General features: G+C 54.1%; 1 protein-coding gene across 6 annotated transcripts; it reads right to left on the bottom strand.

Annotated features, from left to right (window-relative positions):
• Positions 1-1,313: 1,313 nt before the first annotated feature.
• Bahd1 (bromo adjacent homology domain containing 1) lies at positions 1,314-25,430 on the bottom strand. Of its 6 annotated transcripts, none has more exons than XM_036185416.1 (7): positions 25,370-25,430; positions 8,649-10,085; positions 6,377-6,759; positions 5,594-5,753; positions 5,127-5,203; positions 4,301-4,401; positions 1,314-3,465 (listed from the first exon to the last, which is right to left on the bottom strand). In XM_036185416.1, the coding sequence occupies exons 1-7, from the start codon at positions 25,380-25,382 to the stop codon at positions 3,276-3,278; spliced, it is 2,361 nt and encodes a 786-aa protein (XP_036041309.1). In that variant the 5' UTR covers positions 25,383-25,430; the 3' UTR covers positions 1,314-3,275. The 6 variants fall into 6 exon arrangements, with proteins under 6 accessions (XP_036041309.1, XP_036041311.1, XP_036041310.1 ...); XM_036185418.1 differs by having other exon boundaries at positions 4,301-4,392; XM_036185417.1 differs by having other exon boundaries at positions 6,377-6,756.
• Positions 25,431-25,511: the final 81 nt, after the last annotated feature.

The following is a 25,511-nucleotide window of genomic DNA, read 5'->3' as shown; positions in this document are numbered from 1 at the left end:
TGTCTGAATAGAAAACATAGCTAAACACTCACGTTTGACTCTACATGTGCGGCCCCAGAAAGGTTGTGAAACAGAGGTAACAGGATTAGGGGCGTCAAATAAGGTGCAAAAAGTTTTGAATTATTTCCTTTAGTTGGTAGTCACTTGACAGGTAGATTCTGGGGATAGCTATGACAAGATTTTTTTTTGGGGGGGGTTGTCATTATAGATTATTTTAAGGGTTTTGCCGAGGAGCCAAGGCTGACCTCTGGATCTTTTTGCCTCAGACTCCCTAATGCTGAGATTACAGGCATGTTCCACCATGTCCATCTCTGCTGATCTTACTCTAAAATGATTTCCGGCCCCGACAGAGCCCAACACTAGATGGGAGGAGGAAATGTTAACCCCAGGACAGGTTATATACCCAGAGGGTGAGGGAAGGACCAGGAAGAACTACCCAATGACTGTGAGAAGATGAAGCTTGTTCATCAGGCAGACGAGGGCTTCTAAAGTATAAAATTAAGTGTGTTTGTGTTCATGAATAGCTCTCCAAACCCAGCCACAAAGAACACAGGGTAAGGGTCAGAACTGGGAGGTTCAGTGGCCTTGCAACTCCCTGGAGCTGGCTCCCTACGGCCCAGCTGAATGCTGAGGTACCTTCTCAGGCTACCTCTGACCCTTTACCACACTGTGGTTGGCTTCCAGTCACATGTACACATAGATTCTGGTGATGGAATTATTCGGTACCACGTCTGTCTGCAAAATGACCCCTTACAACTCTTGTGGGCAGCGCACTGATGGCTGCTCCTATCATGAACAAACTCCGTTGAGAGCATTGCCAAGGAAAGCTTATGCTCTGCCTCTCACCAACATGGATTTGGACGGGGCTAGCAGGTGGGGCCAGGATCCACAGCCACCCCACCAGCCATAAACCCTCAGACCCAGTATGTGCTCCTGCTCCTACCGCACAAAAGGAATGCCAGGTTTCTAGCCAGACCCCAGGGTTATGATAATGCTATCTTCAAGCACCTAGATAACTCAACTCCCGCTCAGGTCAGTGACCAGGCCAGGGCTGGCAACCCAAGAATTCCACAAACCCAGAAGCTGTGGCTCCCTCGATGTTAACTTCAAGCTTGTCTTTCCCCACTCTCTTTTCTAGCTTTGTGCCCTTACTAGCCTTAGCGAGCACTCATGCTGCCAGGGGTAACTAACTAGGACCTGAGACAAGAACGGCGAGCCCCTTCGTATTTACATGCCCCAAACAAAATCAACTCTCTCACACAAATACCCCAAAAATGACAAGACACACAGGAAATGATTCTTTTCTAAATCAATACAATTTCTCAAATTTATTTATTTTTCTTAAAGAAGTACTTCTAATCTCTGTCAAAAGGGAGGTTAGGAAAGGTACCTCCTCCCTTGTAAACACTGAAATACAGATCTGGGAAACCAGGATCGACACACACAAAAAGTGCATTTTACAAAATATCAACTAAAATATATTTTACATGGATTATACTTCCATTGAAATTCTACCAGCTGCATTTTCATGTTCGAAAAAATATTTCCACATCTAAGAGATTCCAAAAGCATTTAACATTTGGGCAGCAGCCCCTGCCTGCTAGGAGTCTTATCTCCTTCCCTGTGGGTGAGGCTGGGCTCCTTGGCAGCACCCTAGAACAAGCAGGCTCCAAAGGGGTCCACTGCCACTCTGCCAACCTCTTACTTATGCCTCGCTCTTCCAGACTGATGCCTTCCTCCAAAGAGCATATTCGATACAAAGTCTTCCCTTTGGGTTTGGGACAGGGCTTCCAAAGCAAAAAATTCAACCTTTGAAGCCTTGAGGCCCTCACCCAGCCTAGTTACCCATCAGGAGCCATTTATCTTCTAAGAATCAGGACCTGGACCTGGAGGTGCCAGGGCTTTGCCTTCAGGGGTTACTCCCACCTCCCACTGTAGCCTGTGCCAGACTGTACCCACCCCAGTACCATCTCCTCAGACTGCTGAACCTGTGTCTCCCCCTAGGGGAAGACCCAGCGCTATCTTCCACAGCATACGCCCTGGAGCACGCCTTTGTAGAAGTACTGGTTGGCAGGTTCCCAGTGCGGGGCCCATACCCAACCACAGTGCACCCACCCTAACCCCCATGCTCCTCTTTGGTACAAACAAGGTACAAATAACCAGGCTTCCAGCCCCTCAGAGAGCCCAGGCCTGGACAACAGGGGACCTCTGGTAGGGAGCATGAGGTGAGAACAAATCTCTGGGCAACAGGAAGAACTGAGAATACAGGTCTTAGCTCCTAGGTAAGTGGCTGCAGCTCTGGTCTGTGGACTGATACAGTGTTGATTCTCACTGGGATGTCAATTAGTGCAATCTACAAAGGACTAAGGTAAGGGGTGGCAGGGCAAGGGGGGCCACAGCACTCCTTTGGTTTGATTTCAGGTGGGTGTGGCTTGAAGAGTCACGTGTGAAGTTCTGCAAGAGGTTTCCCAGAACCTCCAAGTATAAGGCAAGAGGAAAAATCATCAACAAATCAGGTAGCAATTTTCCTTGTCCCCTGCCCCCGACCCTCTTTCTCTCCCAGCACTCATCAGCTCTTCCAGACACGACAAACTCCATGTTGACCAGTATTCTGGGAAGCCAGACCTGCTGGGTGGCCGTTAATGGGAAGCTGACAGGAGGCGGACACCCATGGGTGGGCCGGGTCAACCTGTGCCAGCACCAGTGGTTACTGCAGGGGTAAAGCCAGGGGAAAGCCTCGAGTCCAGGAAGAGGAAGTCAAAGCTTGGCTCTCTCCACTCACTGGTACAAGCCAGAGCTGTGCTAGAATCTGCAGAGCCTGGTCCCAGGCTGACAGGGAAGCAGCGGGTCACAGTGGGTGAGGTAAAGCTGGCTCCTGCTACCCTTGGAAGGCCTGGGGGGGAGGGTAGAAAAGGGCCTGGTGGGCCTGTTTCTGGAAGGACCTTACCCCTTCTACATACCCCTACCCTTCCTTGGCCCATGTCCCTCAGGTTTGGCCCAATTCAGGGAAGACAGAATCTTCGGGAGTCTCCACCCTGGGATGCACAGATGGGCACCCCAGGCCAAACTGAGGGCTCACCTGCCTTTCTCATATCCTGGTCTCCCTTTCTCCCATGTGGCCCTGAATCTATAGGACCCCTGCCCCCCCCCCCCCCCAAGAGAACCACACACAGGCCAGCGACCTATGGCTCCTTAACCAAGTGCTGTGCTTCAAGCAGTGCCCCCACCCCAGGCCCCACTCTCCCGAAGGCAGCCCCAGTGCGAGCAGGAAGAGGCTACTGGGGGTTCTTGAGGATGCGGCCATGGCGGAAGTCATAGACATGGCGGCAAAGGAACACCAGCTCAGGATCCGTGTCCTCTGGCACTGTGCGGTGTGGTGGGGTGGAGTAGTCGGAAGATGGGGGCACCAGTGCTGTCTTTCGGCTGGGAAGGCCCTCGCCCCGTCGCTTGGCCATGGCACAGAATCTGCAGTAACACACCATTTCAGTCTTCAGCACCGTTGCTTCTCCAGGAAAACCAATTCCTTCCCCACCCTACCCACTGAGTGGGAACGGAGAGGTGACACTGCCTCTCTTCCTACCCCAAGGCTGTGTGCACTCGGACAACTTCCAGCTGACTTCAGCTCCTGACACACAGACCTTCCAGGGCTTCCTCCCCAAATACCTCCCTTTTCCTAGACTTCTCTCAGAACACTAGCGGGCCACAACATCATCAGGAGAGTTGGGTTAGCCTGTAGTCTCTAATTACTCTATCTCAGGAGGGGACAGTGCTATCGGATAATCGAAAAATAAAATGCCAGCCAAGTGTGGTAGTGCACACCTTTAATCCCAGCACTTGGGAGGCAAAGGCAGGCAGATCTCTCTAAGTTCAAGGCCAGCCTGGTCTACAGAGTGAGTTCCAGACAGCCCGAACTACCTTAGAGAGTGTCTCACCCAAAACTAAAAAAAGGTGTTAGAGCAGTGGTTCTCAACCTTCCTAAGGCCGCAACCCTTTAAAACAGTTCCTCATGTTGTGGTGACCCCCCCAACCGGAAAACAATGTTGCTAGTTATGAATCACAGTGTAAGTGTCTGTTTTCTGAGGGCCTGAGGTGACCTCTGTGAAAGGGTTGCTAGGCTCCCAAAGTTTCTCAAGAAACTCTTGGTTAGAGGAAGGTTTTAGGGAAGAACACTTTAAACCAGTAAGACTGGGCCCAGAGCATACAGTGATTTCCTTGAGAACTCCATACAGTTCCCCCAAATTACCCTCACTGAGCCCCAGGGGAGAGAGGGCAGCCGCGGGCGGGCCCGGGCACCACCCACCTGCAGTACTCGGCGAAGGTTAGGACGTAGCACTTTTCCTCGATGCAGGCCACACTGTTCTGGTCCTGATGTCTCGATGCGAAAACTTCATTCTGCAAAGGCTCAAGGGGACACAGGAACAAGTCGGTTATGGGAGCTGGAAAGAGGCACCTCACCCCAAGAACAAGGCAGGCATGACTCCTCTGCAGGGAATGCTGGCCTGAGCCAACACCAGCAAGCAACAGAGTCTGCTTTATCTAAGTCTTGACCCCTGGCTGCCCACACCAGCCCTAAGAGGAAAAGAAATTGGTCCCTTTCTCCCCCTTGAGATAGAAAGTCCCACTTAAGGGGGGGGGGGGCACGTGCCTTTAGCCCTAGCAGATGCATCTCTGTAAGTTAAAGGCCAGCCTGGTCTACCCATACCAAGTTCCAGGTTAGCTAGAGCTGGATGGTGAGATGCTGTCTTGACCACAAAGAGAGGGGGGAGGGGAGGGGAGGGGAGAAAAGTCCCTTCCAAAAGAAAGGAAATAAAAGGTAAGCTCAGACCCCTCTCAGCCTACAGGCCCTCAGCTCAGAGGTGCTGAGCACCACAGGGGTTAGGTGCACAGGGCCACCTCATCCTGTTGTTAGGATGTAACTGCTCACTTCCATCTTCAGGGTCCTGGGGTTCAAGGGTCATTACTCCTATTTGGAACATAAGTTGGGACAGTGTCTGGGAGAGGCTAAACCCCAGAGGACATGGAGGGGGACTTGGTCATTTCCTAGCTGTCCTTTCTGTATGCCATGTCTTAATCCCACAGCCTCATGTTTGTGCCACCCTGGTGTACCCCCTTGCTAGGCAGCTCACCTCATGCATGCTGGGGCTGCGGCCTCCCTGCAAGTGCTCAGGCCTGTAGTACCACAGGAGACTCATCATCAGCTCTCCTAGAGGGGACAACAGAAGAGGTCACGGCTGAGCTGGCAACCCTGCTTATTTAAGACAGGCTGGCCACCTGCCTAGAGGTTTGTCCAAGCCCAGCTCCTGGCCCAATCCTGCAGGCTCTGGCCACCTGTGTCCCCTGGCCAAGGCCAAGCATTCAGCAGCCTGGAATGCTGTCAGACATGGAGAGATGGACAGGAAGGCACTGACGGGTAAGGCATGGGGCAAATGGCTCTAGTTAAGTCACAGGTTGCTAGAGTCTTTGCGGCAGACAGACCCCAGTAGAAGGGTAGGCAGACTCTGCCAAGAATGGTGATCCTGTGCCAGGCCAAATTCTAGGCAGGGGCCAACTGAAGGCAGCTGTCCCTTGGGTTCCCAGTCTGAGGGACAGGTACCTGACTCAGGGTTCTCCCAGAGGGCGGAGATCTTGGCCACATAAGGCGTGGATGTCTTTCTTGGGCCTGACTTGAGGAGGACAGTGTCTCGGACTCGGATCGTCTCCCCATGGCGCTCAACTGCCTGGTAGCTCTTTCGGATGGCAGGTTCCGGCTCATCCTGGGCAATGAACCAATGGCGCAAATAAGTTTGGAGAGCCACACTCCAGAGTGAGGATGGAGGGAAGCAGAGAATAATATCCCCTCAACTTCAAGGCAGTCAATCCCCTAAGCATAGCTGCAGGGTGGGTCCTCCTCTCCAAGTCTGGCTTTTGAGGACAGGATTGGGGTGGCGAACAGGATCCTATGCTTGGAAAACAGTAATGTGAATGTGGTAGGGATGTGGCTGGCTCTCTAACCATTTGGGTACCAATGGAGTGGTCTGAGTTTGAACCCTTAAATCACCATTTTAGGTGGCAGAGCCTTGGGAAAGTTATCTAAGCCTCAGTTTCCTTATCTATCAAAGGGACCATTGGGTACATACTATATATGGTAGTGGTAAGGATTAAGGAGGATAAAGTGTGCAGAGTGCTTATCTTAGTTCTAACATCAAATTTCAGAAGTGCTCACACACTTTAGTTGACACTGTCTTCTCTGTCCTGGTAGTGTTCCATCACTTAACTTTCTGGTCCACCCCAACTCCCCTGTACAGTGTGGGACAGAAGGCGGATGGGCAGGGATGAGAGGCTGAAGTGTCCTGTGTCCCCTCCCCGCCCCCCCCATCAGCTAAGTGCTAACACTCACCAGGACATACACTGCCTTCTCACAGGCAGCGCCTACAGGCACCCAGCCATTAGTGCGGCGGCGACGGCGGCGGCGGGGACGTGGGCGCTGGGCACGCGGCTGCTTGGGGTGGCTGGGCCTGCGGGCAGCCTTGCTCCTCACAGTGTACCTACAGCTGGAGCCTGTGCGCAGACCAGACTTGGAACCGCTAGGAGGCTTGGCACTCTGAGGGCATGCCCGGGCTACCGTCTGGGGCTCCGAGGTGGGTGTCTGAAGATGGGGGATGGGCTCTGCTGCAGGTGGCACACTGGGCACAGGGCATCCCAGGAGGGGGTGAGCAGGTGAGGCTGGATGGCCAGCTTCTGGGAGAGGAAATTCCAGCTGGCCGAGGGACCTGCAGCCTTCTAGGAAAGAAGAGAGTGGGTCAAGGTAGGTAGACACCCTGCGATCCTTCTAGCCATCTGCTTTCAGGTCCCAAGCATGGCTTAGTGCCAAGGTGCACTCAAAGGCCAGTGAGGCGGGGGTGGGGTGGGGTGCGGTGGTGGTGGTGGTGGTACAAGGGCCTTTCTTCCCCTTGGAAACTGGCCAGCAGACATTTGTGTGTCCCATTCTAATTGGAAGAAGTGATGGCAAAAATATCTTCGCTGGCTCTGACTTAAGCTCCAGGGTTTCCAGAGTGCTCGGGAACAGGGGTTCTGGAGTCAGACAGCTTGGGATATGGGCCCCACACCTACCACTTACCAGCCATGTGACCGCAGGCAAGTCACTCTGGCCCCTCTGTGCAATGTTAAGTAATGCTTATGAGCATGACACAGAATTTCCCGACTGTTTTTCTTATTTACATATTAACTCACTTCACCCTTACAACATCCCCGAGGTAGGTACTATTACTGCGGCTTTACAATGGAGGAAACAGACACAGCAGTTACTCGCTTAGCCAATGGTCATGAGGAAAGGGAGCTGGGGAGAACATTTCAATCCAGGTAGTTTGGTGGAGTCTGCCTAATTACATGCCTTGTGACTGTGTGTCAAGGACTGGGAATGGTGCTTGGCACACAGTGCTTATGGGTGGTCTTGCTTATAAGGGTAAAGGGTAAGGGTCTAAGAGGAAAAGCCAGGAAGTAGCCTGCTCTTGTTTCTCAGGACTCCAATCCATGCTAGAAGCTGATATAACCAGTCTGGCCAGAGCCAAGTGGTCTATAAAGCTGTTTTATAGACCCCTGCATGAAGGGGCGTGGGGGGAGGAGGGAAGAGCCCAGGGAAGGCCCAGCCCTCACCTCTCTTGCACAGGGCAGACCTGCTGGTCAGGATGGCTTTAGTCACCTCATTTCTACCCAGAAGCTGGAGGGAGCAGCCTGGGAAGAAGGTGGAGACAACCTGTCCAGTCCAGGGTTGTTTTGCCAGCTGAGCACAAACCCAGGATGGGTCTTAGGGATGGCAGAGCTGAGGGTGCGGAACCCACTGCAAGCATGCCGAGAGCTCTTCTGAGTGTGCCCACCCACCCTGTCTACACCCACACAATGCTGTATCTGTTCTCCTTGTCTTTTTCAAAGCCTGCAGAGCCAGGGCAAAACTGTCCCACCAAACCGGGTACGCTTCCTCAGCCCAGAACCACCAACCTTCCTATGGATGCTAACTAAACTCAGCCAGCACAGAGACAGACGGTCTGAACTCCTGGACACGAAGAATGTCAGCTTTCCAAGGATGAGGGAGAGCCCAGGAATGACTTGGTAAAAGTCTTAGTCGTGTCCCCCCCTCCCCCCACGATTGGCGATTGAACCTAGGACCTCACGTATGCTACGTAAACCAACACTCTTACCATCACTGAGCTCTGGCCCTTTTTCTTCTGCTTTTGTTTGAGAAGGGTCTCTTTCTTGTAATCCCGCCTGGTCTGGAACTCCTGATCCCCCTTCTGTGTAGCTGAGCTTACAGACTTGTACCACAGGGCCTACCTAAGGCCCTAATTTCTGTATCTAAGAGTCTAAGAAAGGGAATCCCAATGTGGGAGGAGAGACCTTGTCCCGTTACACAGCAATGTTAACTTCCAAGCTGAGAAACCCCACTGACAGCTTGGGGAAAGCAGGGCGTAAGCGCTAACCAGGGCCCTTTCCTGGGATTGTTACTAGGCCTAGAACATTGCATAAATGAGTAGAGACCTCCCTCCGCAAAGCTCCCTGCCTCCCAGGCAGTAGCTAGACTTAGCAGAGCCCCCTGTCCAGAGCTATATCCCAGCCTCCTGGGATGCCATGCCTTAAAAACACCCAGCATTCCCTGTGCCCCCTCCAAGGCTCACCTGCTGTAAAAGGCATTTTGTAGGGGCAGCCGCCGCAGGTAGTGCCAATGTGGGCGAGAGGCAAGGGTAACACGCCACAAATGCTGTAGCCATTCACTGCAGTGTCCTCACTGGAGCAGTAGCTAGATGAGCCCCAAGGGGGGTGCTGGAAAGGGATGCCGGAGGGCACTGAGCTCGGGGACATGAGGAGCCCCTCCCTGGGGGCTGCTACGGGAGACAGCTTGCCTTCTGGGAGCATGGGGCAAGGGGAGTAGCCCCCACACTGCAGCCCGTCCTGGCCACAGTACAGGTAGAAGCTGCCTAGTGCAGTGAGCTCAGGTCCTCCACACAGACCACTATAGTCGGCTGGATTGCCAGGCAGCGGCAGTGGAGACAGCTGAGGTGCTGGGAAAGAGGGCTGGTGCAGTTCCTGCTTGGGGGCAGGTGACTCTTCACCTGGACGCCCAGGCTCTGGCTTCAGGGATGCCTGCCCACCCATCAGCAGAGGCAAGTGGGGGCGCAAGGGGTCCTCCAGAGCCTTGCCTGGGGCCTGGTGAGATGGCTGGATGGGTGGCCCGCGAGGAGTGGCAGATGGACGAGGCTCATCAGGCTGTTCTTGCCAGCTCGGGGGCGGCCCTGAGCTGGTCTCCCCAGAGCCGGCCCCCTGCCGAGCCTTAGGACAGTTCTTGCTGTTGACCTTGGCCCACTTTGGCCGAAGGATCTTGGGTGCTAGGGGCTCAGTGGAGCGCCCATCTGCCTCTGCCTGGGCTCGAGAAGGTCGAAGAGGCAGTTCCCGCTCCTGGCTGAGTTTCAAGAAGGCAGCTGCGTTTAAGCTAGCCAGTCTCTTGGGAGCTGGGTCTCCATCTCGACGGGCAGCTTCATCTGGGGCTGGCTCTGGGGACAGGTCCCGACTTCCTTCTCCAAGATCTCCCAGCCGAGGTCGCTTCTTAGAGAAAGACCAGGCCGCTGTGGCCCGGTCCCGGCTCCGGTGAGTGTCCCCCCCTCGGCTTCGGCGGGCACCTGCCAGGCTGCTCGTGTCCTCTCGCTCCAGTAGCAGATTATTAAGGGCCTCTGCATTAAGGGAGGCGAGGCGCCGCTTGCGGGGCTGCACAAGACCAGTGTCCTCACTGGATGGGGCTGGACTAGGGGGCTTGGGCAGGTCAGGGGGCAGCTCATCGGCCTCATCTGCGCTTCGTGGACCAGCCACATTTTCCAGGCGAGTCAGCAGCACTTTGCAGGCTTTGGGCTTTTCTGGAACCAGTGAACGTTTGCGCAATGGGTAGTTCTTGCGGCGCCCTGTGAGGTGCCCAGGGCTCTCAGGCATGCCTGGCTCCACATCTTCAGCCCCCTGCTCCATATTGCTGTCTTCCATTTGCAGGGGCTCCCCTCGGCCAGTGGGGCCGGAACTAAGCATAAGAAGGGACTTCCTCCGAGTGTGTGTCATGGAATCCCTCCAACCTGTGGAAAGAAGGCAGGCAATGAGAAGACGTGATCATTGCCTCCTTCGTCCTCCACTGCAGCCCACCCACCCTCACCTGTAATACTCCGTCTCCCTTGGCAGTCCCTAGGACCTGTCTTCCAGATGCAGTCAGACTACCACTAGGTGTGCAAGAACTGGCTCCCCTCTCCTTCTAGCACCCAGTCCCCCTGAAGTAAGCCCCAGAAAGCCTGGTAAGTGAGTCTCCAGTGCCAAGGCACAGAAGGAGCTAAAAGCAACGATCAGACCCGCTCTTCTGCTCCCGCTGGACGCTCAAGAAGAGGAGGTCTGAAAGCATAGCCAGAATGGGACTTAGGTGATAGGGTCCTTTTAAGAAACAGGACCAGGGGCTGGTGAGATGGCTCAGAGGTTAAGAGCACTGACTGCTCCTCCAGAGGCCCTGAGTTCAATTCCCAGCAACCACATGGTGGCTCACAACCATCTGCAATGAGACCTAGTTCCCTCTTCTGGCCTGCAGTCATACATAATAAATAAATCTTAAAAAAGAAAGAAAAAGAAACAGGACCAGCTGGGTGGTGGTTGCGCACACCTTTAATCCCAGCACTTGGGAGGCAGAGCCAGGAGGATCTCTGTGAGTTTGAGGCCAGCTTGGGCTACCAAGTGAGTTCCAGGAAAGGAGCAAAGCTACACAGAGAAACCGTCTCAAAAAAAACAGAAGAAAGGAGAAGGAAGGAGAAGGAAGGAAAAGGAAGGAAGAAGAAGAAGAAGAAGAAGAAGAAGAAGAAGAAGAAGAAGAAGAAGAAGAAGAAGAAACAGGACCAAAGTACTACCAACTCCTCCCTCAACTCTGGGCTTCCAAGACTAGCCAAAGGAGGATGAAGAGATGGGCTGAGAGAGGTGTTGAGAGGTGAAGAACCTGCCTGCTGGGAAGGGGAGGGGGGGTCTCTCCACCCAGCAAGAGAGCCATAATGTCTCTTTCTAGAAAACCCTAAGAAAGGTGAGGCCTGAGCCTGCCCTAGGAGGCAGCCCCCACATAATTTGGTCAGATTCCAGGGGAAGGCAGCTCGGAGTGCCAGCGCTGGTAAAGGACATTAGGCTATGATCAAAGCTGGCACAGGAGAAAAACCAGTGGTCCTTGCGCTGTCCCTCAGTTTTCCTTGATAGCAAAGATGCCAGGTATGGGCAGGAACGGGGTGGGGGAGGTCTCAGGAAGCCTGAGGATGCCCATGACCAGGCATAATCCCTAACTCTGGCTTTGCAGCTGTCCCTACTATATACACTCAGGGGCAGCCTGATCCCAAGTTCTAAGTAATAAAGGCCAGAGTTGGCTGAGCTATGCACCGCATACTTGTACTATGAAGGCAAATGCAGAACTGCAGGGGTGAGGGAGGGTGGCCAGACTACAGAGCTGTTCACTTCCTATCTACTCCAAAGCACCAGGGCTGCCAAGCGAGGTGCCAGACAGTCCACACTTCTCCTCACCAGGCACCTCCGGGACCCCTCCCCACCCAGCAGGCGAGGGTTCTCAGCTTAGCTTCCCCACTATTGTTATTCATGCCGGGAGAGGGCCCTGGTGGGCGGGGACTTAACCCCAAGATCCCAAGCCTGAGGATTTCCAAGCTTTGCCCAGTTCTTCCCAGTTAGTTTTGTGGTCTTCGGCCATTAGTGGGGATCACAGACAGGCTGCACTAGCCTAGGAAGGATGTGGAGAAAACTCAGCTGATGGGGCAGTGCAGACACCCCTCATGTTTAAAGGACTGTGACACTGCAAAAGGGAAGACGCAACGGGCCATGTGTGGGGACCTGCCACTGTCCAGAGATCAGGCCCCAGGCATGAGAGTCACAGGAGGCAAATCCATTCATTCCTAAGCGGCAGAGCTCATAACAATCCCAGGCATCTGTGAGGCCTTAAGTCTCTTTTCTGCTTTCAATCAGTGACCGATGTCCTGGCTGCTCAGCATACTCTCCAGCATGCCCCTTTCACATTCAAAAGTATCCCAAGTGCAGACGACCCCCAGACCCCTTTCTCTAACCAGGAGGCGCCCTGTGCCAGCGGCGGAGTAAACAAGAACAAGCAGCACCACAACTGTATCTGCACTTCTGGGCAAAGCCAAGTCCTGCTTCCCCGTTCCCAAGGAGCCTGGAGATGCAGGATGGGTGAATAGACAATGCAGCTAATACACGGGCTGAAGCCCCTCAACAGGCCCCAAGTCGCCAGCATCTGGGCCTGGGAATGGCTGGGGGCCAAGGGTGAGGTCACCTGGGCCTGTGGCCTTTGAGGACATGGATACCAAGCACAGAGCAAAGGGGGTGGGGGCAGGAAAGAGCAGAAACATGCGAACAGGACTCTGAGCAGGGAGGATGGCTGCCTGCTGCAGGCTGCTTACATGGGGGGTTGACTGTCCTGGGATACCTGTCTGTCTGTACTCAATCTTTCCCTCTCCGCTCCAGAAAGGTCCCGAGCAGAGAGGTGGGAAGCAGCAGTGGCCACTTTCAGGAGCCTGTTCCTGTAGTGTTGTGTTTCCTGTAGAGATAGATGGTTTCACTTTAACCTCCCATTCAGTACTCCAGTCTCTCAGGGAGCCATTGGCCCTGAGGGCTGGACATCCGGTAAACCTCTACATCACAGGGTGCAGGTCTGGTTTCCAAGCCAAGCACAGGAGCCTCCTGCTTGCCTCCTCTGCATCTGCCAAACCTCCTGTCACTGGCTGAAGGCTACCAGAGCCATCAAAGCACATTGCAAAATAACCCCCAGCTTTCATGTGGTGCCTCAGGTGGCGGCGGTCTTGAGGAGAGGCTGGGGTCTCTGCTGCCAGCTTCTGCTGTACTTGGATATGAGGAGAGCTGGTGTGAGTCATGCTTTGAAGCACCTGTGAGAACCTCGTCAGCAGCTTTTCCCTGGGGTGGAGCTGGGTGGAGGGGCTTGCAGTTTGCCAGGGCCCCTCTGAACTGCAGGAGGCAGCCCAGCAGGGCCAGTTGGGGGTGGGATCCCAGGCACACAGTAGCCCTGGCCCCCCATTCCAGGAGGACAGATGGTCCTGCTGGCCCTCTATTTACATTAGTTCAACCAGGAACTTTCTACCACTGTCAAGTGATGAGGCTAGGGTAATTTAGCACTGCTCTTCTGCTCTCTGGAAGCCCTGTCCCTACACAAACAATCCTGGCCCCTAGAGAGAAGGTTCCTGGGAAGGACACCCCCAGGGCAAGTACCTTTTACCTAGCTGGTATCAAGTGAGCTCTCATTGGGAAAAACCAGTCTGACGGTCAGCGGCCCTGAACAGCTGTCCTGAAAAGACAGTGGCTGGTCAGAGGGCTTCTAGGTCAAAGACCCCACAAATTGATTCCAAAATCCCCTTAAGTATATGCCAAAGTTGGCAAGCAAGCGATCTCCACTCTAGGTACATCAAAGGCTCAAAACTGAGGGGGATCTGAGGTGTCAGTGTGACTCAGTCTGCCTAGGGCTAGCAGAAGCCATCCCTGGAAGCAGAAAAGGCAAGGTATTCGGTCACCACACACCACCCTGTTCAATAGAGGCAGTGCACATGCTGGGTGCTGCGTGTCCAGCTGAAGGCTTCAGCAGGGGAGGTCAGAGGCCTGGGCTCCAGGTCACAGTACCCATCACTCCCATAAACTCAATCCAGCCCAGGACAGAAGAGATCCTTGGAACTGCCTCCTGCCTCTGCACTCAGTGCTTCCTCAGGAGTCAGGGTCCTCGGACTCAGGACTGGGGCTGTCCTGACCCTGAAAGGAGTAACCCTTGTCAGGAACAGGCTCTCCTGAATCTTATCGAAGAAAAGCAACAGGCAGGCAGAGACAGAGCAGCTTCTGCTGCATGGCTTATGGTACCGCCAGGCAAAGGCACTGCCAGGTCTTCCCATCTCTTTAGTGAGAAGCAGACAGAACCTAGAGTCTGAGGCAGGCAGGCAGGCAAGCTCTGGGGCCGGGCTGCAGCTCAGTGGTAGAAGGCTTGTCTACCAAGTACAGGGTCCTGGGCTTGACTTTCAGCTTAGCAGAACTGCAAAACCAAAGCTGGCTCTGACCCAAATGAACAACTTACTTAAACTTCTCTGAACTTGAGGTTCCTTGTCTGAAACTGACATACCAAAATAAACCTTACCTCTCGGCACTAACAAGGATGGCAAGACACTGTGGGGAAGCCTGGTGGAGAGCAGAAGCCTTCCATCCCATCCCGCCACCTGGGCAGGAAAGGCAGCACAGTGCACAACCAGAGGGAACTGGTCCTACCCATCTGAGGAGCCACACTTGCCATCCAGAGGTACCAATACCGTCTAGAGCCTGTACGACCAACCTGCTCTTCCCGGGTTACACTGAGGCCTCTAGGGCACCAGAGACCCATAGTGAGTAGCTGGAAAGTCATGCCCATCCCACGTAGGCAGGGCTGGTTATGTCAGGTCAGCTCAGCCCCATGGCTAGGTCTGACTTTTTTTTTTTTTTTTTTAAATCAGTTCTGACCACCCCAGCATGAAAGCCAAAGCCAGCCAGCCAGGCCTCTTCCAGTAACCATAAAGGAGGCACATGGATCCACTGGGAGGGGGGACTTCTAACTCAGGCTACAGAATCCCATGTCTGTCAGCGATCAAAGTGTAGGGTAGTCACAACAGAAATACTAAGTTCTTCTGAGATAGTCAGAAACTTCCAGTGCCTCAGTGTGGAGCTGATGTCCTTCCTGAGTAAAGATAGCACCTCGCCTGCCATCTATAGGTCCCTAAGCAAGGACGGTGGGCAGGGAGCACTGTGCTTTGGTAGTTCATTAGTAGTATCCATGTTCTGCTCCACAGAACAGGCAGAGTAGAAGGTAATCACATGCAATACCAACTAGTCTTTAGGGGTTGGGGGCATGTGTACGTACAGTGCATACATCAGTAGTGCGTGTGCTGGTCAGAGGCCAGCCTCTGGGGAGTTGGTTTCTCTCCTTCTACTAAGAGGGTTCTGAAGATGGCACTCAAGATAATGTCGGGCTTGGTAGCAAATGCCTTCACCCTTGGAGTCATATTGTTGGTCCTAGAGGATTTGTATAAAGGCCAATTTACTCTCCCCTAGCTCCTCCCGGTGCACACAGAGCACCCACTGCTCATTCCCAGGCACACAGCACTGCTTGAGATCTGTCCCTACTGCCAGCCCACACCACAGAGCTGAGACTCCATCAGGACTGGAAAAGAGCCTGAACTCCATGCCTGGCTTGGTTTACTTTTCAAAGCAAGACTATTTGTTTTAAGGATTAAGTAAGAACATGTATAGAGTGCCTAGCAGAGTGCCCAGTATACACCAGGCAATTAATACAAGCCCATTTTTTTCTTTTATCTAAAAATTACTGTATGTAAATCAGTGTTTTGACTGCAAGTATATGCACTGTTTGTGTGTCTGGTGCCCCCCCCCCCCCCCCTCCCCAATTCAGAACAGAACTGCAGATCCTCTGAGACTCGAGTTACAAACAGCTATGAGCCATCACGTGGGTCCTGGGAATCGAACCCGAGTCCTTTAAAAGAGCAATGAGTGCTCTTAACTGCTGAGCCACCTCTCCAGCCTGAGCCCATCCTTCCTCTCCCCTTCCCCTACACGTACCAGGCTAAGGTATGAAATCAAAATACAGAAACAGGAGTGTGGGGCTGGGGTACAGCAGCATGGGGGGGGGGCTGTGACGGGGAGCCAGGGCTTGCAGAGGGCACCTGTACTGCACACCAGGTGTACTGTAGAAACAAAAGCCCGGCAGGGAGGTCAGTACTAGAAACCCCTAAGTACCAGGAGGCAGGAAGGCAAAGAAAGGCAGGTCTTAAGATGGCAGCCAGAGGGAACTCCCTAGACTCGGCCAGATGAGTTCCACAAACCACTCCAAGGTAGGGCAGGATCTCCAGGCCAGGCTCCCTCAGACCCTACTACCCATATGCCACGCTGAGCAGGCCAGGCTACCAGAAGCAAACTTATGCCTGGGGCAGCTAACAGTTTTGGAGACAGGAATGGGGACAGAGCATCCCATATCGCAGTGATTGGTTTTTATCAACCCAGGAAAAAGCCTTGTGCTAACGAGGCACTATTCTTCTAAGAGGAACACAGAATGTCTGCTGGTTCAGCCACCAGGACAGTGTTCTGGACGGAGCTCAGAGGGAGAGCACTCTCTTGCCTAACATTTGCAAATTCCCAACATTAGTAAAAAAAAATTGGTGGGAGAAAATTTTAAGCCAGGCTCAGCCACTTAGGAGTTTCAGGTCAGCCTGGGTAACACAGGGAGACCCCAATAGCTTGTCGGCTACCTCCCAGTCCTGAACAGAAGTAGACCACTGGGTCATGAGGAAAGCTCCGCCCCAGACCTTCCCAACAAAGAACCTCCTGATTGAGGCAGCCATGAAAAACAAGTCCCAAGGCCAAGCCTTCCAAACATTCCACTAAGGGAGGGAGTCACAAGGCAGGCTCTAATGCTACCTCAACAGGTTGCAAGTCTGGGGAGGTCAGGTAGGCTGACTTTCCCACTACTAAATTCCATCCACTGGCTTACCTGGCCGCCAGCTCATTGGCCTGCCTCACAAGGGTTGAAAATCCCTTATTCAAAATGCTTGGATCTCTAAGTATTTTAGATTTCTGGGTTTGTTTTTTCCCCTAGTCCATTTTGGAAAATGTACATATACTTTACCAGTTGCACATCTGAAATCAAAAAATAAAAAGCAGAATATGCTCCCAAATAAACAGCTTTTGAAGCAATCCAAGAACTTCAAATGTCTGGAATAGGGAGCCCTCTGGCCTTCAACTTTCCCCTCATTCCCAGAAGTCCACCGTGCCTATTCAACTTAAACCACATTCATTAATTAAATTTGCATTTGCTCAACTCTCTCATGATCACCCCATTTTCTCTCCCAATTTGCCCTAGTTACCTCAAGGAAAGAGTCTACTTGTCTCCCCCACCCAACCACAATGAGTTAGCATACACGAGTATGACAGAGAATGCTAGAGACAGGACAGGCTGGGGACGCACAGCTGTAATCCCAGCGAGTTGGAGGCCGGATCACAAGTTCAAGGTCATCCTTAGCTACACAGTAAATTTGAGGTCTGCCTGGGTTCCATGGGACTCCATCTTAAAAACAAAACAAAACAAAAACCAAAACAGTAAGCAGCCAATCTAGAAAAGGCAGGGAGGTGAAATCAGCGGCAAAGACCCAGGGTAAAGATTAGTCCCCAAGGAACTTGATTCACCAGGGGCTCCTACTATACCAAGAATGCTACTTTGTATTCTGGGTACCCAGCACCAACTAGTACATGATGATCACTGCATCTACCTTCACAATAGTCCAGGAAAGCAGCTGTTACCATCCCATGTTCAGGACATGGAAACAGGTACAAAGAGTTCATGAAAGACAGAAAGGTGTGTGCATGTCCACGGGGAGCTCTGCAGGTGAAGGCATACACTGCCAAGCTTGATGACCCAAGCTCAGTTCTCCAGATTCCACGTGGTGGAAGGAAAGACACCCGCAAGGTGTCCTCTGACCTACACATGCGCACGTGCACACACACCCTCCACCCTCCTACCCCACCTCCTAAGAGAACCCTGCGCCTAGTGCTGCGAAAAGCAGAGGCAGAGTCAGGGCATCCAGGTGTGTCTCAGAGCCCACTCTACATGTTAGCATACTGCCACTTTCTAGGGCTTCACAGGACGGCTGCTGGGTCACAGCCCAACATGATAGTGGTTTTTCTTGAATTCTCAGCTTAAAGAACTGCTCCCACAGACAGATTGTGTTCACACACCTGTAATCCTAGCACTCAAGGTGAGGCAGAGGATCGAGAGCTTTGGGCAACTGGGCTATATAGGAAGTATATAGGATCTGTCTCAAAAATCAGCAGCATCATCATCTATAGAAAAGTTGGCTCAAAGTTCTGAGTAAACTTTTTTTTCTTTTTGAGACAGGGTTTCTCTGTTTAACAATCCTGTCTGTCCTGGGAGATTTGTAGACCCGGCTGGTCTTGAACTTGCAGAGATCTGCCTGCTGGGATTACAGACATGCACCATCACTGCCTGATCAGAATAAACTCTTACATACATTTTTAAAAACAAAACCATTTTATTACTTAGAAAGTGGTAAGTGCTCCAGAGAAACGGTATTTTACAGTAATCCAGAGAAAGAACTTTTCCCAAACCTCTACTCTAGTCTACAGGCCTGAGGGAAACCCCCTGCCCCTGACTTAGACTGCAAAAGAGATGGAAAGTGGCCTATCAGTGGAGACAGCCCCCTTAATTTACAGAGACACAGCAACTGCTCTCCTCTCCTCAGAGCCATCATGCCTAGCACTTCCAGTTTTCTTTAAAGATCATTTCCTCTCTGTATAATCTCTTCTACATCCAGTGGGAACTGTGTGAGCCCTACAGCAAGGGACATCAACTCAGGGCTGGGCAGCCACCACTGACCCTGCTGCGGTGGTGATGGGGCTCTAACTCTTCTGGAGAACCTGTTAGGATCCCCTGGCATCAAGTGGCACCCTGGTAATGACTATTCTAAGAACACACTTCTAAACCACCTGGCCGCACAGAAACCTGATAAACAAATAGCGTTATCCCCAAACATGCCGACCAAGTCCGTTCCTCTCTGAAAGAAGGGTTCATTCCTCTTTTCTGCAGAAGGAAACTGGAAAGGTTATATTGGTGGAGGTAGAAACTTGATAGATACCTCACTCCAGGCCAGAGAAATCAACATATCTGTCTTTCCCAAATCCCACAGCAAAGAAGCAGAGGCCAGAGAAAATAATCATACTCAATAAGTCCTTAGCTAATACTGATGTCAGTAACTATGAAAGGCCACCCGTCTTTTCATTCAAGTAGCTTGGTTCTGGTACCTTGGAAGTTACCAGTTCATAAAGCCAGACTGAGAGACAAACCCTGGTTCCTTCCTGGCAGACCTGTGGAGGAGCCCAAGGACAACAACCTCACTGAGTCAGATGAATAACCACCCTTGCAGGGATCTCCCACTGTGCAGAGAAATGTAATGAATGATCACTACTCCAGGACACCAAGTCTGAGAACTGGCTGCACTCTGGGTCTTGTCCTCCAAATCCAGCAGCCTCTGATTCCCAGCTTCCACACCAAGATGCCTGGGACAGAACACCCACACCCTCACTGGGACCCCAGGGCTTGGTGGCCCTGAGCAAGAATGTGCGGCACCCACTGCTTTCTTCCACCTATTAGCCATCTCACAGCTCATTAGTAGCAAAACCAGGAGAGGGGCTGGAGAAACATAAAGAAGCTGAGATTCAAACCAGTCCATTTTATTCCAGCTACATGCCTCCCATAAAACCAGGGAGGATCTCATCATCCAAGACCTCCTGGGCCTGACCTAGGAAGATCTAAGCAGCCTGAGGGGTCGGAAGCTTCAGAACCTCAGATCACTAGGTGTCAGGAGCCTCTGCTGCTAATTTTCACAAGCTCTGGACCACATATGATATTTTTCCATCTTTTTAGGACTAATGGACACTGTGTTGGCCCATCAAGACAAGGCCAGGCCCACAGAGCCAAAGCACACTCTCCTCACACTCCCGCTGCCCCTCCAAAGTCTGAAGGCACAAAGGAAATAAGCCTTGCCAGATTGTGCTAGCAAGTTCCCATAAATACTAGGGCTGGGGTAGTGCTGCTTATGTAAAATGCTTCCCCATTGAGAGATGCTGCTTTATTTACATTCTTCACGACCCATTCATAAAAAGGAGGCCCTTTAATGTCGGGACTGTTCATATAATGCTCCATAAACTCGCCAGCTTTGGCTGGCAGCTTTAGTTCAACACAGACTACTTTTGAGCTCTGGGGATTTTTTTCCCCCCTTAAGTTTTTTTTCTCCTCCTTAATGACTCACCTTGAGACGGGGCACTGAGGCCAGATGTTGCCTGAGCAAGGTCAAGAGGAACAACAGTAGATAAAATGAAAACATTCTAAGTCCTCTTAGATGGAAAGGTGGGGAGAAATGAAAATAATTAGCAAATTTTCATTGAACTCCAATTTCAAGTAGATATGCTAGATTGACTTTCTTTCAGGTCTACTGAAATTTCCTTCTCAGGTGTCAAATGCTACCCAGTTCATACCTCTAAACACTGGAGAGCAAACAGAGGGCACTTCCTCTATCCCTAAAGAAGGGCTCTTTCTAGATTGTAATTTGCATCATGGATGAATACATTTAAAAGGTTGTTTCCTCTCCTGACGTTTCTAGACCTGCTGGGTCCATCTAACTGGGGCAGAATCTGCTCAAGGTACTCAGGCAATGCCCCTGATCAGGGACAAGACTATGTTCCAGGATGCACACAAGAGCAAGCTGATGAGGAGCACACCCAGGAGAGGCGTTCTGAGGTGGCTTTTCCGTTACAGTGAAGGAAGAGAAGTAGTAGGATTTTTTTTCTTAATTGACGGGGGAGAGGTCTGCATTACCATGGCAACTGTGCGGGGTGGCCTTCATGATTGGAAGGGAAATGCTGGTCCATTAATCATCAAACTGGGGCACAAAGAGAGGTTTGGGGGAAAGAGGATGGATGCACGATATATGTTTCTTCATCACCAAGCTTCAAACCAGCCATCAGTCTTCTCTCATGTCCTCCATGGTCCAGGCTTGATCGCCAACACAAACCAACTTCTGAGAGCTGGAATGGCGGCATTCCTTCCTCAAAGGTCCAGTACGGGACAGACCTAGCTCCCAAAGTCAGTAAAAACACTTCCTCTGAAATGAACCCTACAAAGTCCATCCATGGGACTGGCCCAGGTTTATTTTTCTTCTCTGTTCTCCGAATAGTGTTTTCTCCCTCATTTACACCCAGATGAGAAGAGGTAAAACATATGGCTTCATTTAGCATGGACAACAAGTAAATTGCAAACGAACAGCATAGCTGGGTGGAGAGAGAATGGTTTAGTGAGGACAGGAGGAACACAGGATTACAGCCCCTTTCCAATCCACGTCTGTGTGGTGTCACATGAACAACCTGCAAGACTGACTCTTTACCAGCAGACAGATGAGAGACAGCAGTTAAAACGCCCATGCTAGAGCCTCACAAACATGCCCTATTTATACACCTTTGACAGGAAAGGTCAGAGACCTCCAAGGACTGAATCCATACAGAACATTTCTGGACATGCCAAAGGTTCCTCTCCATCCTCACTGAATTCCAACTACATTTATTTATTCAATAGCAGCATACACAACACTGAAGATTAGACTACACACACACACACACACACACACACACACACACACACTTCATTACCTCATCCTTAAGAAACTTCCAACTTGTAAAACATCTGAGAAGATCCCATGTTAGAAAATCCATGTTCACAAGCTCACTGGCCTGAGCACCAAGACAATGGACAAGTGTGAGAGGAGGTAAGGGTGGGAGCAAGGAGCAAAGGGCAGAGAGACAATGTGCACCGGGTGACTAGTGGATAGCCTCAGGGACAGTGTCTAGGGTCAGAATGCAGGAAAAAAAGAGCGGCCACAGTATAGTGGGTAAGAAACCGACTTGTGCAAGGGGGTCCTTTGGGGAGAAAGACCTGGAAGCTGTGTACAGACTGGATCAGAAGAGGCAGAGGAACCAGGAGGAAAACAACACGGAACATAGCAACAGAAGGATTGCTGCAAGCTCCAGGCCAGCCTCGGCTGTGGAGTGAGATCTAGGAGGGAAGAGGAGAAAGAAGAACGGGAGAGGCAGAAAGGAACAGACGGCTAAATCATACCTCACTAATGGCTCAGCTCCCCAGAGCCAGCCTTCCTAAACACAGATCTGACAGGCAGGCGTCTCCTGCCAGGTAAAACCCCTACCACAGAGGGCAATGTTATTTTGACAACTTCTTTTAACCTTCCAGCAGCCAAACCAGGTCACCCTTTCTGACTGCCACCAAAAGGAGTCACGTACAGTGCAACCCCAGCAAAAGCAAGATTCTCCAGCCTTCTCTGGATTTTAGACATACAATTAAATTCTCTCAAACAAACTTCAGTCTCTTGTGTGAAGTAATACCCGCTTTCCCCACAAGCCTCAACTCCACCCAAGCTGGGGTCCAGACTCCCCTGAGGAGAGCCATGGGGTGCTATGAATGGACTCCATACTCTACTGCCCCCACCCCTATGGCAGACAGGCAGCTTTCTCAAGGTGGGCTTACAGCCAACCACAGACCAATGGAGCTCCTGACCGGTCCCACTGGTGGGCCACTCCAACCCAGATTTTTCTCAGCTGTCATCAGCAGGAGCCTCCTCTCTTCCGGTTCCCAAAGGACCACATGGATGGGGAGGGGGCACAGGAGCTGAGTGGGTTTTTCTTTTTACAAACTGGTAGGCAGCATACAGCCTAGAGCTGGTCACTGCTGGGCTTAGCATCACTCACAGCTTAAGCCAGGGATTCCAAAGTGTCCTTGGACAGGGCTGTCCCTGAGAAATGAGGTCCCTCAGAAGCTCTTTTCTGTCTTTTGGTGGAAGATATGCAGGTGCAGAAGATGGGAAGAAAGTGTCAGGTGGCACAAAAGAAGAGAACTGGAGACCTTATTTTATCTCATCAAATTTCTCCCTGGATTTATGGACTCAGCTTATCATGTCCTCATGTGGGTACCTTCTTGGCTAAGGAAAACTGGTACAGCAGTAGTGAAGGCAGCACCAGGCACAGTGAGGGTGTGTGCAGGGGGGTGGGGTCCCTCAGTCCCAATCCAAGTAGTCGGTCTCGTCGGTGCTCTTAAGACTACCGACAATGGGCCACTAGGAGACATCCCAGGTGGGGTGAAACCTCTACCGGTAGGCAGACTTGATGAAAGCCTCTCACGGCTAGCAGGCTCTGCTCGCCTCCATGAGTCCACCAGCCGGTCCGCCACCGGCCAGGGCACTCGGTGCGCACACCCCCCACCCCTGCCCCTCCGCCTTGGCTAAGTCGACCCCACTCTTCCCGGAGCCGCGAGGCGATCTGCGGCTAGAGCCCAGAGCCAGTGCCGCAGCTCCTCCCGGTGGACGCCCCGGCCCCCGCAGTCCCCAGGGCAGAGTCCGGCCCCGTCGCCCGCCCCTTGGGGTGGGTGCCCCGGACTCGCTCCCCTCCCCGATACCATTACCTGCGCCCGCTTGGGCGCCGCCTTTGTCCGGCCCTTCACCGCCGAGCGGGCCCCTCGGGCCCGACCTGACCCGGCCCCCGGCCCCGGAGGAGAGGCGCCTGGGCTGGCAGGGTACAACCAGGCCGGGCCTGGAGCACCAGGTCCTGCTGTCACTTGGAGGCGGTCTGACAACTTCGATTGCCCCCGCCCCACCTCGGACTCGGCCGCCGCCCCGCACGGTCCCCACAGGGCCTCCCGCGGCCCACACTCGCTGTTCGAACCGGTCCCCTTCCGTCTTCGGCGCCTCCCTTCCTCCAGCCCGACCCGATCGGGTCCACACTACCCCTCGCCCTGGCGCGGCCCCCATCCTCAACCCCCCCCTCCGGCAATAGCCGGTCAGCTCCCAACCCGGGAGGGCGCCCCCCACCCCGAGAGGGCGATCCCGCGGCGACGCCCCCGGCCGCGGCCCCTTGCCTCGGGGACCGCGATGGGGGAGGGGGCGCGGCGGGGGCCTTGCCGCCCGCGCACTCGGAGGCGAGCCGGCTCCGCCGCGGCGAGGAAGCACCCCGCGTCCTCCCGCCCTCCGTAGCCCGGGACGCCCGCGCCACCGCCGCCCGGCCAAGCTGCCACCCTGCGGCCGCCACCCACCCCGCCCCCGGCCTATGAGGCGGGCGCCCCCCGGGGGCTGTCACCTCGAGGCGCGCCGCGCTCCCCGATGGCGGGACCGCGGCGCCGGACCCGGGGGAGGGAGGCGGCGCGCGCGGGCGGGCGGGCAGGCGGCCGCACCTGCTTCTTGTCGTCCGTCCGTCCCTTCTCGGGGCTGGCGGGGGCGGCGGCGCGGCGCGCTCGGCGGGGCGCGCTGACGGGCGGCCGGTCCTCTCCCTTTTGCTAGTCCGCCTACCTAGCTCGCCCGCCCGCCCGCCCCTTCCCCCTCCTGGATCCCGGCCCCTCGCTCACCGGGACGAGCGACGCGGACGGCGCGGCTTTGGGCGCCCGCAGGCCCCGGCCGGGCTGGAATCTGGCGGCTGGAACCCCCCGGGGGCGCTCAATTCCCGGGCTCCACGCTGCTGCGTCAGCGCCTCCTCCTGGGGGCCGGGGCCGGGCGGGCGGAGCGGGGGCCGCGGTCGGGCGGGGCCGTCGGGGGGGGCGGGCGCGCCTGGCCGAGGCGGGCGGACGGCAAGGGCCGGACGGGCGGGGCAGGCGGCCGGACGGGCAGGCAGCGGGGGCCGGGCTCCGGGATCCGCTACGCCGCTCGCGGTTCCCCCACAAACTCCCCGAGAGCGGAGCCTCCGCCGCCCTCCTTCCTGCTTCCTCGTACTCAGCCAATCAGCGGCGCGCCCCTCGGCAAGCTCCTCCAATCAGCCGCCCCGCCCTGCGCTGGCCCCGCCAGCCAATCCGGCCCTCGGCTCCCCCTCCCGGTATCCAACCAATCAGAATCACGGGTCGGTCGTCCCGACGCAGGGGGCAGCACGAGGCGGCCGGGGGAGGCGGTGCGGGGAGTGGTGGGGATTGGGGGGGAGGGGTACGGTGCCAAGGGTGGTGGCGGGGGATGATTTTCTTCGCCGGCTTCTTGGGTTTTCTCCGCGTCTTCGGAGCCTGAGTCCGTATCCCATGGTGACCTGACCCTGAAGCCCCAGCCCCTCAGCTGCAGACCCCCACCCTGAGAAATCTTAGCTCGCCCCCGCCCTGACCGTCACCCTTCTACATCTCTCTTCCCCGGTAACCTCTCTAGCACCCGCTACAGTAAACTGCGGGCCGAGGGACACCCCACCCTCCCCAGGCTGCTGCCCCCGGGGCAAAGCTTCGGGAAGACCAGCAGAAAAATCAAGCAAGAACAACACCCCCTTTCCTGCTGAAAGGGCCCCAGACTCGCGCGAAAGGGCCCCGACTGCTGAGAAGCCCCTCCCGCCCTTGCCTCATCTTTCCGACTTCCCTGCTTGCCACGTCTCCTTTCCTTCCTAGCAAGGTCGGTCCTGGCTCGGTAACCCCTCACCCGCATCTCTTTTTCCTCTTTCTGCCCTTCACCTACCGCCCCCCACCCCGGCTCCCAATTCGCCCTCTTTCAGAAGCCGAGTGTGGAACCCTCATCCATTTCCAGCTGACAGCAGAGCCTGGTCTGTGAGTCCTTGACACCCACACACCCTCTTCCACCACCGCGGGGAACATAGAGCTCTTCGGGGGAGGGGGGAAAGGGGCGGGCAGCCCAACAGGCGCGGCTGGACACCCTCCTTCGCGTCCCCAAGCCAGCGTAGAACCGAGGCAGACACTTACCTAGCTTCCCCATAGTCACCTTATGCTGTGGCTCCGTCTCTCACACCCACAGACGTGCTTTTCCAAGCCTGAGCACGCTCTCGGGGTCAGCTGGGTGGGTGGGCACAGCAGGCTGAGGTCATACGAAGGGGTGGGAGGTCCC

The sequence above is a fragment of the Onychomys torridus genome, chromosome 4 (assembly GCF_903995425.1).
Source record: "Onychomys torridus chromosome 4, mOncTor1.1, whole genome shotgun sequence".
NCBI classification, from domain to species: Eukaryota; Metazoa; Chordata; class Mammalia; order Rodentia; family Cricetidae; genus Onychomys; species Onychomys torridus.
This window is presented reverse-complemented; position numbering and strand designations above follow the sequence as displayed.

What these genes read in the sequence shown, in the direction of transcription:
- Bahd1 (XM_036185416.1), bottom strand. An exon ending in AGAAGGCAGTGTATGTCCTG is followed by an intron (nt 5,754 to 6,376) that starts GTGAGTGTTAGC and finishes TTCATTGCCCAG; the next exon opens with GATGAGCCGGAACCTGCCAT. An exon ending in CTGGGAGAACCCTGAGTCAG is followed by an intron (nt 5,204 to 5,593) that starts GTACCTGTCCCT and finishes TGTCCCCTCTAG; the next exon opens with GAGAGCTGATGATGAGTCTC.